Source organism: Ranitomeya imitator, chromosome 4 (assembly GCF_032444005.1).
Source record: "Ranitomeya imitator isolate aRanImi1 chromosome 4, aRanImi1.pri, whole genome shotgun sequence".
NCBI lineage: Eukaryota > Metazoa > Chordata > Amphibia > Anura > Dendrobatidae > Ranitomeya > Ranitomeya imitator.
Genome location: NC_091285.1, coordinates 422565975 through 422578844, shown reverse-complemented (window position 1 = coordinate 422578844; position 12870 = coordinate 422565975). Strand labels below are relative to the sequence as shown.

At 43.8% G+C, this 12870-nt stretch overlaps 1 protein-coding gene across 6 annotated transcripts in view; it reads right to left on the bottom strand.

Moving 5' to 3' along the window:
• IMPDH1 (inosine monophosphate dehydrogenase 1) overlaps positions 1-12870 on the bottom strand; it is a 224651-nt gene that overhangs the window by 42824 nt on the left and 168957 nt on the right. For 2 of the 6 annotated variants that reach the window (XM_069765452.1, XM_069765453.1), the window contains exon 2: positions 9239-9359. The exons of the other annotated variants lie outside the window; for them this stretch is intronic. In XM_069765452.1, coding sequence (XP_069621553.1) covers positions 9239-9306 — 68 coding nt within the window. In that variant the 5' untranslated portion in view covers positions 9307-9359. The remainder of the gene's footprint in view (positions 1-9238; positions 9360-12870) is intronic. 6 annotated transcript variants of the gene reach the window in all.

Here is a 12870-nt window from a genome sequence, read left to right as displayed (position 1 = left end):
ATGTGGGGAAAAAAAATCATTTCAGAAAAAAAAACAAAAAACCCAGCAAAAGGAAAAGGCACGTTGGGAGTGGCACTCACATAACAGATAGAGCCACTAATGCGTTGAGTCAGTCCGCAACTTCCATAATGGTTGCCCAAGGTATGAACGCCGTAATCAAAGGTGTTATTGTCGAATGGCCATAATTAAAATGGTCCTGGTCTCAACACAAAATTAAAACATAAAATATTTGATGACGACCCACTACACATTTAACATCATTGAGAAGTCACCGAGACATCTTAAAGAGTAAGGCTATGTGCACACGTTGCGGATTAGGCTTAGGAATTTCTGGTGCGGATTCTGCCTCTCCTGGCAGAAAACGCACCTGCGGTTCCGCAGCGTTTTTTGTGCATTTTTGCTGCCGTTTTTACCCCTGCGGTTTTCTATAATGGAATGGGCACAAAAACGCTGCAGATTCACAAACAGGAAGTGACATGCTACTACTTTTAAACCGCAGCGTTTCCGCAGCGGATTTTCCGCAAAGTGTGCACAACATTTTTTTTTTTTTCTCATTGATTTACATTGTACTGTAAATCAATTGCGGATCTGCGGCATTTCTGCACCTCAAAAAAACGCTGTGGATCCGCAGAGAATCCGCAATGTGTGCACATACCCTAATTAAACTTTTACGTTTTATATTAGACACTTTAACTGCCCACTGATCGGTGAAGTCCTGGGTGCAGAGAATCCCAGGAAACGCTCAAAAGACTGCAGAGAAGTCAGCAGCTCAGGAGTGTACACAGCCGTATGGATGAAAACTAAGTGCCTGACTTGTACTGAATCCATGCTCTGCTCTGTGCACTCCTGCCTCCTGAGCGGCTCACTTCACAATGATCTTTTGAGCACTCTGGGGGTCGTAGGATTCAGACATCACGTATCTGCCACAATTAAAAAGCTAAATAAATATATGAAAAAAAGTTAAACATTTAGTTACTCTAACAAGTCTAAAAGCAAATTTCAGCCTTGAATTGTTTAAAGTAATGTAAATTTCTTAAATTAAGATGTCATGACAACACAAGCACAGCTTCCTGAAATAAGAATCAAAGTGGGGATAATGGTCGCCTATATTCAATTTCTGATACATGACAGAAGCAGCCTCAGAATGGCACAGAATGTACAATACCAAGGATTACAATTATTAGACAAAGATCTGCCATATGCATCAAGCTAGAAGAAAGCAGATGGGCTTCAACAGCAGACTGACAATCCCTAGCTGCTGACTAATCTCTGGAAATACTGACTTACCTAATGCAAATGCAATCACCAACTGCAAGAGGATTCTGTCTACAGGAGGGAATTCTAGTAGCTAAGCATGTTAACACTTAGTGGGTTATTCCCAAAATAACAGTGTGGTCTTATAATAATGTACACATTCATACATTTTCACCAATATAAAACTTATTTTTAAATCGGTCCCAGTTTGCACATATCCCCCCAAAGCTCCAGTTGCCATTGGATCCATCCTTCTTTAGTTCTTCTACGCCTGATCTATCAAGTGTAGTCTCTCATAGCTGGCTTCCAACATAGCACTGCTACCAGCACCAACAGCGTAGAATGGGCTCTGTCCTCCTGTACACAACTCTGCTATACGCATATACTATACATAGAACAACTCTGAACGTACAGCAACAACCCCGGCACACGCTGCAAACACGTTTCCTACAGCAGTGCTACAGGTGCGCCGAACGTATGTGGAGAAAATCAAATCTGCCCAAAGATTTCATCCATTGCAAGTTTATGCTGAAAACAACTCTGCTCTTCACCTCACCAAACAACATACTTCAACACCCTTATCACCTCACTATCCAATAATCCTAAACGTCTGACACTTTTCATTCCCTACTCAACCCAAGAGTGCAGGCCCCAAGAACGGATCTTCGCGCTGACGATCTGGCCAATTATTTCAAAGAAAAAAAATTGACCTTGTCAGACAGGAAATTTTCTCCCAATCATCTCATACCATGCGCTGTCCTCCCTCCCCCATCTAGCTCACTCTTCATCTTTGAACCAGTCATGGAAGAAGTGATCAGGCTCCTTCCATCTTCTCGCCTTACTGCTTGCACCAGTGACTATTGCCTCATATCTCCTCCAGTCCCTTTCCCCTGCTGTCACCACTCGCCTAACAAAAATATTCAACCTCTCTTCTGGTATCTTCCCCATCTCATTTAAACATGCCATCATACATCCATTACTTAAAAAAAATTCTTTGACCAAAACTGTGCTGCCAACTATAGACGCATCTCAAGATTAAGATTAACTCTTGGAACGCTTGGTTCACTTCTGTCTTATCCGCTATCTCTCAGATCCCTCTTCTTGACCCTCATCAATCCACTCTTTACACTCCACTGAAACTACCCTCACTAAAGTCTCTAATGATCTAATAACCACTAAATCTAATGGTCCATGTCAATTCTCCTGGATCTCTGCAGCATTTGACACCGTGGATCATCTGCTCCTCCTCACTATGCTCTGCTCCATTGTCCTCAAGGACACTGTTCTCTCCTGGTTTTCCTCCTATCTCTCTGACCGCTCCTTCACTGTAATGTTTGCTGGCTTCTCCTCCTCATCTTCCCCTTACTGTTGGGGTTCCTCAAGGATCAGTCCTAGGCCCCCTCCTCTTCTTGTATACGGCCCCTATTGGACTTGCTTTCCAGTACCATCTCTATGCTGATGACACCCAACTAAACACCTCTACTCCTGACATGCATTATTACAAAACACCAGTGATTGTCTTACCGCTGTCTCAAACATCATGTCCTCCCTCAGACTGAACCTGTCAAAAACCGAACTCCTTGTGTTTCCTCATTCAACTAACCTACCTATACCAGATATTGCCATTTCCTTGTGTGGTTCCACCATTACTCCCCAGCAACATGCCCACTGTCTTGGGGTCATACTTTATTCAGAGCTTTCATTCACCGTTTCGCTCTTATTCTCTACACCTCAAAAACATTTCTAGAATTCGACCTTTTCTTACTTACGACTTAAAAAAAAAAAAAAAGCTTACTGTTGCTCCTCTTCATTCTCGTCTGGACTATTGTAACTCTCTACTAATCTGTCTTCCTCTTACCAAACTCTCCCCTCTCCAATCGGTCTTGATTGCTGCAGCCAGGATCATATTCCTCACCAACTGTTACACCGAAGTCTCTACCCTGTGCCAGTCATTGCACTGGTTACCGATCCACCCCAGAGATCAATATAAACTTATCACTTTCACCCAAAAACAGCTCCACAGTTCATCACCACCCTACATCTCCTCCCTAGTCTCAGTCTACCACCCTACCTGTGCCCTCCGTTCTGCTATTGACCAAAGGTTAACATACTCAAATCAGAACCTCCCACTCCCATCTCCAAGACTTCTCACGTGCTGCGCCAATTCTCTGGAATGCACTACCAGGATAATTTGATTAATCCCCAATACCTACAGTTTTAAAGCATGCTCTAGAATCACATTTCTTCAGGGTGGCCTACCACCTCAACAAATTTATCTAACTATCCCTGTGTTGCCAATCCAAAATTTTCTTCATAACTAGGACCCTTGCATCATCTGTTTTTATGCATTTAATAGCCCTCTGTGTCTGTACATTTACACATTCTGGTAGGTAACCAGTTCATGCAGCATTACAGGAACACCTGATTTATTACATTATGGCTGGTCAGAACAATTAAAGCAATCGCTACCATCCACCTTTCGCGTCTCCCCCATTTCCTCAGATTGTAAGCTTGTGAGTAGGGCCCTCATTCCTCTTGGTATCTGGTTTATGTGATTATGGTTATTGTGTAATGTCTGTCTGTACAAATCCCCTCTAAAATGAAAAGTGCTGTGGATTATTATTTATCTCCTGCCATCTACAGCAGTATAGCTACTTGTGTTTTTTTCCCATCATTGCTACATTAGCTAATTTTCAGCAAAGATCAACTGTCCTTCATTGCTCCATAACAGAGGTTGTAATAACTAGTCTCAGCAGAGATGAGCCACGCTTGATGTCTGCAGAAGACAACCAAGTGATGTGAATATACAAATGCCACATTGTCGATGCAAGTAGTAGTTCCAAATGCATCAAACAAGCAGCATTTCAATTTCACATCACTGATCGCTTAGCAGCAGGCAACAAACAGCTCAGCGCTGGCCTAGTTATTTCAGGCTCAACAGCGGACATTGGGGCAGGAAAATTGATCTCCAACAGAAACCAGCTAACAGTAATTTAGAACAATAGACATCTACGGAAGTATATGGCAATGTATAAATTATATATTATATGATCACTATGATGAATGTAATTTTTTTTCCAGACAATAATATATACAGTATGTAAGATAGGGGGCAGGTCAGTGAAGAATTAGTGACCACGTGCAGACAGAGCCCCTCTTAAGGTATGTGCACATTTTGTTTGCAGTTTTCAGAGCACAAACTCAATGTACATACCCTTGGAGAGTTTTCGCTCAGCTTCCGCTCTAAAACCTCCTGTGCGCACATATCCTAGGGTTTCTTTTATCAGTGCTATAATAGGACGTTTATAGTTACAGCACCATGATGGAAGTAGTTAGAGGGTGGATTAGGCCAAAATGACATGAGCAGAAAGATTTTCTAACAGGAGCAACGCATTACTAAAACCCTGATGTTTAGATATTTAGCCGTTATTAATGTTATGTCATCAAATCAACATCTATACAGGCTGTGCTGTCAAAATACGACCATACACAACAGAATAACACTCCACCTAATGCACTATCATTTTCCAGAGGAAGCTTAAAGAGGGGATTATATTTCAAGTTGAGCTCTTACAAGACAGAAATGGTTATTTCCTGCTTCCCCCTCAATTAAATAATGCATGGACAAATGCGAGTCGGCGGGTGGCCAGTCATACTGCGCACACCAGGACAGGAGGCAGCGCGGTCCGGCCATATGGCACATTATTGTTAACCTATAAACTCTCAGATCCACATCTGCATCTTTTAACCCATTTAAGTGCCTGGCATTAGCTGTTGTCCCTGTGCAGTCTGGGGGGGCTTAGACCCTCTTGTCATCTGCGCTCACAGCAGAATAGTTGCACCCATAATCTGTATGTGTCAGGTGCCATGTGTAAAGTGCTCAACTCTCAGGCAGCTGGATAACATCCAGTGATCGTAAAATCAGGTTAATATGGCTTCCGCCTGCATGTATTACAGTAGAGGAAGAGTCAGCCGCACTCTCTCTACCGGCTTGTCAGTCCAATCAAAGACTGCAGGGGTGTGAGCTCAGCTTGTAAGAATTGTTTTGCTCTGCAAATACACCCCCAAGTTACAAAGAATACACTGTAATGATCAGGACCCTCATTGGGCATTTCTAAGGGATGGTAAATGAAAGTGCTGCATCAAAAAAATGCTAATTTGCATCAATCAAGTGTTCCATATTTGTCGGCAGATCGCCATCATCACTGTCTACGATCACCTCCTTTTGACAATGATCAGACACATGTGGCCCAATAGCAGATCACGCTGCAAAAAGACATCCACGTGCACCCAGTAAGATAAAAGGAGTATTGTGCCAAATAACATTTCAAGTGCCTCTTAGGTAAGAGTCAATAATAATAATATACAAATAAATCCCAGGCAGACTGGCCAAATATTAGGAAAATACCCACAAATTACCTGCACCAATACAAAAATGATATAAAGAGTGCCAAAAAAAAAAAATTATAAAAGTTTTTCAACCTCAATGTGTCTAACAAGATGCTTTATAGCCACATCTGTAATCAGCTTTAGGCCATGTTCACACAGTGCGTTTTTTACCGCGGAACCGCGGCGGTTTTGCCGCTGCGGTTCCGCAGCTGTTTTCCATGCAGGGTACAGTACACTGTACCCTATGGAAAACAGGACACACTGTGCACATGGTCCGGAAATTGTAAAAAAAAAAGACGCGCTGAATAGCTCCCGGAAAAAAGAAGGAGCATGTCAATTCTTCTTCCTGAACCGCAGCGGTTCTGCACCCATAGGCCATGTTCACACAGTGCGTTTTTTACCGCGGAACCGCGGCGGTTTTGCCGCTGCGGTTCCGCAGCTGTTTTCCATGCAGGGTACAGTACACTGTACCCTATGGAAAACAGGACACACTGTGCACATGGTCCGGAAATTGTAAAAAAAAAAGACGCGCTGAATAGCTCCCGGAAAAAAGAAGGAGCATGTCAATTCTTCTTCCTGAACCGCAGCGGTTCTGCACCCATAGACCTCCATTGTGAGGTCAAAATCGCAGTAAAACCCGCAGATCAAAAATATATCTGCGGGTTTTACTGCGATTTGATGTGCAGAACCACTGCAGCAGGAAGTGCGGGGGAGCGGGCGGAAGTGCGTGGGCGGAGTGTGGCTGCCCCCCCGTGCTCCGATCCCGCCCCCCCGTGCTCCGATGCCCCCCCCCCCCGTGCTCCGATGCCCCCCCCCCGTGCTCCGATGCCCCCCCCCCCCGTGCTCCGATGCCCCCCCCCAGTGCTCCGATGCCCCCCCCGTGCCCTAATCTCCCCCCCTTATACTTACCCGGCGTCCCGGTGTCCGTCCGGCCGTCTTCTCCCTGGGCGCCGCCATCTTGCAAAATGGCGGGCGCATGCGCAGTGCGCCCGCCGAATCTGCCGGCCGGCAGATTCGCTCCAAAGTGCATTTTGATCACTGAGATATAACCTATCTCAGTGATCAAAATAAAAAAATAGTAAATGACACCCCCCCACTTTGTCACCCCCATTGGTAGGGACAATAAAAAAAAAATTAAGATTTTTTTTTTTTTTTTTTTTCACTAAGGTTAGAATAGGGTTAGGGTTAGGGGTGGGGTTAGGGGTAGGGTTAGGGGTAGGGTTAGGGGTAGGGTTAGGGTTAGGTATTTTCAGCCATTTTAGCCCTAAAAAGCTTCCTAGGAAACACACAGTAAAAAAAGGATAAAAAAACGCATCAAAAAACGCATCAAAAAACGCATCAAAAACGGACAAAAAAAGGACCTGCGTTTTCTGCCAAGAGCTGCAGTTTTTTAAAAAAACTGTCCTGAAAAAAAAAGGATGGAAATCCTGAACGTGTGAACATACCCATAGACCTCCATTGTGAGGTCAAAATCGCAGTAAAACCCGCAGATCAAAAATATATCTGCGGGTTTTACTGCGATTTGATGTGCAGAACCGCTGCAGCAGGAAGTGCGGGGGAGCGGGCGGAAGTGCGTGGGCGGAGTGTGGCTGCCCCCCCCGTGCTCCGATCCCGCCCCCCCGTGCTCCGATGCCCCCCCCCCCGTGCTCCGATGCCCCCCCCAGTGCTCCGATGCCCCCCCCCCGTGCCCTAATCTCCCCCCCTTATACTTACCCGGCGTCCGTCCGGCCGTCTTCTCCCTGGGCGCCGCCATCTTGCAAAATGGCGGCGCATGCGCAGTGCGCCCGCCGAATCTGCCGGCCGATTAGCTCCAAAGTGCATTTTGATCACTGAGATATAACCTCTCAGTGATCAAAATAAAAAAATAGTAAATGACACCCCCCCACTTTGTCACCCCCATTGGTAGGGACAATAAAAAAAATTAAGAATTTTTTTTTTTTTTTTTCACTAAGGTTAGAATAGGGTTAGGGTTAGGGGTAGGGTTAGGGGTAGGGTTAGGGTTAGGGTTAGGGGTAGGGTTAGGTATTTTCAGCCATTTTAGCCCTAAAAAGCTTCCTAGGAAACACACAGTAAAAAAAAAGGATAAAAAAAAACGCATCAAAAAACGCATCAAAAAACGCATCAAAAGACGCATCAAAAACGGACCTGCGTTTTCTGCCAAGAGCTGCAGTTTTTTAAAAAAACTGTCCTGAAAAAAAAAGGATGGAAATCCTGAACGTGTGAACATACCCTTAAATATAGGTCCATTTATACAGATGGGCTGGCGGCATTTAATGACTGCTGATCAGTAAATATTTAATGATAGGCAGTCGTTTAATAGCCTATTCACACAGGCAGACGTAAACAATGCTCACACAGCAATCTGTAGTCGATCGCTCAGTGTACAAAGGCGGCCATGGTTCTTGGCAGTTTACACAGGACAACGCAACGCCGAGGAAGATGATCTTTTATGCTGCACAAAAGATTACTTCACCTGATGAAGGAATGTTTTGCTATTTCTTGGGTGGTCGCAGCTTGTTTACACAACAAGATAATCTTGTAAAGGTACCGTTACACTAAACGACTTACCAACGATCACGACCAGCGATACGACCTGGCCGTGATCGTTGGTAAGTCTTGTGTGGTCGCTGGGGAGCTGTCACACAGACAGCTCTCCTGCGACCAACGATTCGGGGAAAGACTTCGGCATCGTTGAAACTGTCTTCAACGATGCCAAAGTCCCCGGGTAACCAGGGTAAACATCGGGTTACTAAGTGCAGGGCCGCGCTTAGTAACCCGATATTTACCCTGGTTACCATTGTAAAAGTTAAAAACAAAAAACAGTACATACTCACATTCCGATGTCTGTCACGTCCCCCGCCGTCAGCTTCCCGCACTGACTGTCAGCGCCGGCTGTAAAGCAGAGCACAGCGGTGACATCACCGCTGCGCTCTGCTTTACAGCCGGCGCTGACAGTCAGTGCGGGAAGCTGACGGCGGGGGACGTGACAGACATCGGAATGTGAGTGAGTATGTACTGTTTTTTGTTTTTAACTTTTACAATGGTAACCAGGGTGAATATATCGGGTTACTAAGCGCGGCCCTGCGCTTAGTAACCCAATATTTACCCTGGTTACAAGTGAACACATCGCTGGAACAGCGTCACACACGCCGATCCAGCGATGACAGCGGGTGATCAGCGACCAAAAAAAGGCCCTGATCATTCCCCAACGACCTCCCAGCAGGGGCCTGATCGTTGGTCGCTGTTACACATAACGAGATCGTTAGCAGGATCGTTGCTACGTCACAAAAAGCGTGACGTTGCAACGAAATCGTTATGTGTGAAGGTACCTTAACATTAATTTATCTGTGCATATGCAGCTTTAAGCAGATGAAGCAGCCTTTGTACCAATGTGTAGAAGCTTAATAAGTTTTTAGGATACTTTCCACAACCTAATCATCAATATTGTTTTTTGATAGTTTTTTTTTTTAAATTAAATTGATGAAACGAAAACAAAACAAGAGCGTGATTAAATATATAGGAAACACATTTATTCTACGCTGGCACTGGAATACACATCATGACAGTGATAAGAGAATAGAAAGGAAACACTTGCCATTCTGGATGCTTTAGTAACAAAGCTGGAGTTGTAACCTCACTGCTGGCTCTACTGTCCCGCTCCATTATCGGCTTAACATGCAGGAAACCGGGATAGATTTACACCTATTTATTTTGATCTGGAATATGGGAGGAGAAGGGTCACTGTTACAGACTTTCCTTCCTCTTTGACCAAGTATTCTGCAAAGATCTGCTTTTCTAGGCTTTAGTGGCTGGAATATGAATGCATAATTCTAATCTAAATCCATGTCTTCACAAAGCAGTAAAATGTAATAAAAAAAAAAACAAAAAAAACCTTTCCACCAAAAAAATTACTTATTGCTTTATAAAAATAGGTTATTGTTTATTCTGTAAGTCTGTTCTCAGGGAAACTGGATTACAATTTACAGCCTCCTGAAAACCCTTGTCATCTAGCCTGCATAAAATAACAAATCCTCAAATTATTAAGCTTAGTACCAACTGGAAAACACCTGAATTGCACATGGTGCCTTTTCCCAGCTTTAGGAGAAAAAAAAAAAAAAAAAGAAAAAAAAAACTTTTGTAGTTTCTCTTTGCATGCATGGATTGATCAATGCAGAAAAGCCTCCATATGACCATACCCCTATGTACAGATTTTGTCAATTTGTCAGATTGCAGCGCATTTTTCCATTCAATTTTAATCAAATAAAATACACAATGAAGGAAATAAGTATTTGATCCCTTGCTGATTTTGTAAGTTTGCCCACTGACAAAGACATGAACAGTATCATTTTAAGGGTAGGCCAATTTTAACATTGAGGCTATGTCCACACGTTGCAGATTGTTTGCGGTTTTGCGGCGTTTTTTCAACGCGAAAACGCATACACAACATAGTCCATTAAATTCAATGGGATTCTGCAATGTTATGCTAATGCTGCGTATTTTTCCACGGTGGAATCGCATAGCGGAAAAATACGCAGCATGCTCATTCTTTGTGCGGAATAGCGGCAATTCCGCACACATAGGAATGCATTGATCCGCATACTTTCCGCATGGGGCTATGCCCACCGTGCGCAAAGTAAGCGGATCATCTGCGGATGGAACCAAGGGAGGAGGAGAGGAGACTCCCTGGGAACCATACACCTGTAAAAAAAAAAAAATTAATTAAAAATAGTTATATTCTCACCTTCCGGCGGCCCCTGCAGCCTTCCTGCTCCTCCCGTTCCCAGTGATGCCTCGAGACAATGACCTGTGATGACGTAGCGGTCTCGCGTGATGCCACGTCATCTGGTGTCATTGTCACGAGGCATTCCTGGGAACGGGAGCATCGCAAGGAGCGGGAAGGCTGCAGGGGCCGCCGGAAGGTGAGAATATCACGATTTTTTTAATTTTTTTTTTTTTTACCTTATATCTTTTTACTATTGATGCTGCATCAACACTACGTTTGACAAGTGTGACCAACCTGAAATTTCCGCGGCAATTCTGCAACGTGTGCACATAGCCTGAGAGATAGAACATCAAAAATAAAATATTTCCGGATACAGGACACACATGAAATATGGAGCACCACACAGCTTTAAGAAATAATATGTTTGAAAGTTTTGAAGCAACGTGGAATCTGTGGGACATATACTGGGCTCAGAAGGCCTAACAATGGTATTTATCCAGCAAAATGTACCATCTTTCCCAGGCATGGAAAATGCTGCGGATCAAAAGAAGGAGCATGTCATTTATTTCTGCGGATCTGCAGCGTTTTTGTACCCATTCCATTATAGAAATCCGCAGGGGTAAAAAACACATGAAATCCGCACACACAAAAAACGCATCAAATCCGCAACCTGCGTTTTTTGCCAAGAGATGCAGAATTCACACTAAATATTCCAGAGGCAAATCCACAACGTGTGCACATAGCCTACATGTATTATATTTTGGTGTGATTCCATTCTGTAAATTTCTATTAAAAAAAATGAAAACATTCAGTAATAATAATAATAATAATAATAATAAAAAAATAAAAAAAAGGGCCGTGGCTGGGTCTTCCAGTAAGACAATGGCCCAAAATATACAGCCAAGGCAACAAAGGAGTGGCTTCAAAAGAAGTACATTAAGGTCATGGAGTCGACTAGCCAGGCCTTAATCCCATAGAAACCTATGGAGGGAGTTGAATCTCCAAGTTGTCAAGAGACAGCCTCAAAATCTTAATGATTTAGAGATGATCTGCAAAGAGGAGTGGACCAAAATTCCTCCCGACATGTGAGCAAACCTCATCAACTACAAAAAACGTCTGACTGCTGTGCTTGCCAACAAGGGTTTTGCCACCAAGTATTAAGTTTTGTTTGCCAGAGGGATCAAATACTTCTCATTGCAAAATGCAAATAAATGTATACAGGGTGATTTTCTGGATTTTATTTTTGATATTCTCTCAATGTTAAAATTAACCTACCCTTAAAATTATAGACTGTTCATGTCTTTGTCAGTGGGCAAACATACGAAATCAGCAAGGGATCAAATACTTATTTCCTTCACTGTACACGCAATAGGGATTTGGTAAAGGCGCAGTAGTATTACTTTTTATTTACTAAAACAAGAAAAGTAATAGCAGGACAATCCTAGAAGCATTACACATTCCACAGAACATCATACATGATGAAGGCACTGGTTATGTTGGTGGCTTCAAAAATACATTCAGCATGAGCAGGTCAGTCACATAGGGTTCTAGCAATTAAATCATATGTGCTTATTGTCTCACAGTTACAACTTAACACCTATCCACAGGATTGGTAAGAATTCTATGAGCACTGTGGGTCTCAACGTCAGGACCACAAGAAATCACAAAAAAACCCACATGCCTTACATCTCCCATTTGTCATGGAACCATTTCTAATGGAATGAGAGCCAAGTATTCAGTCACTTCCCCTCTATAAGGCTAGGTTCACATTGCGTTAGGGCAGTCCGTTTAGCGCATAGCGCTACGGACTGCGCTAACGCAATGTCCCAAAAGGGATCGCGCTAGTGAGGAGCAAGCAGCATTCGAGGTCCGTCACTCAAATGACGGCACATCGCTAGCGCTCGCCCAATGTTATGCCGCGGTGTAACGTAGTCCGTTTAACGGGTTCACAACGTAATGTGAACCTAGCCTTAGGCTAGGTTCACATTGCGTTAATGGGTTAACGCTAACGGACAGCGTTGCACGGCAAAAATGTCGCAATTAACGCCGTGCAACAGGTCCGTTAGCGCACCCATTGACAGCAATGTTATTTCTGCCTGTAGCGCATCGCTAGCGCGTGCCATTTTCGGCACGCACTAGCGATGTGCCGTTCTTTTGTGACGGACCTCGGACGCTGCAAGCAGCGTCCGAGGTCCGGTCCTCACTAGCGCAGATCGGGGATCTGCGCTAGTGGGGACAACGAACGCGGACCAAAAAGAAACATTGCGTTAGCGCAATCCGCTAGCGCTATACGGATTGCCCTAACGCAATGTGAACCTAGCCTTAGGATCAATGCTTGCTGTCAAGAGAATGATAACATTCAGAAGCTTAAAATATAACAAGTTCTTACCAGTTACCATTCACTGATCGGGAAGAGATGTTAAAAGGAGCGCTCTAGGGGGTTTTGTTTGTTTTAAATTACTGCCAAATTTATTAGCAATCATTAACGTGTGTCTAGTGAGCAC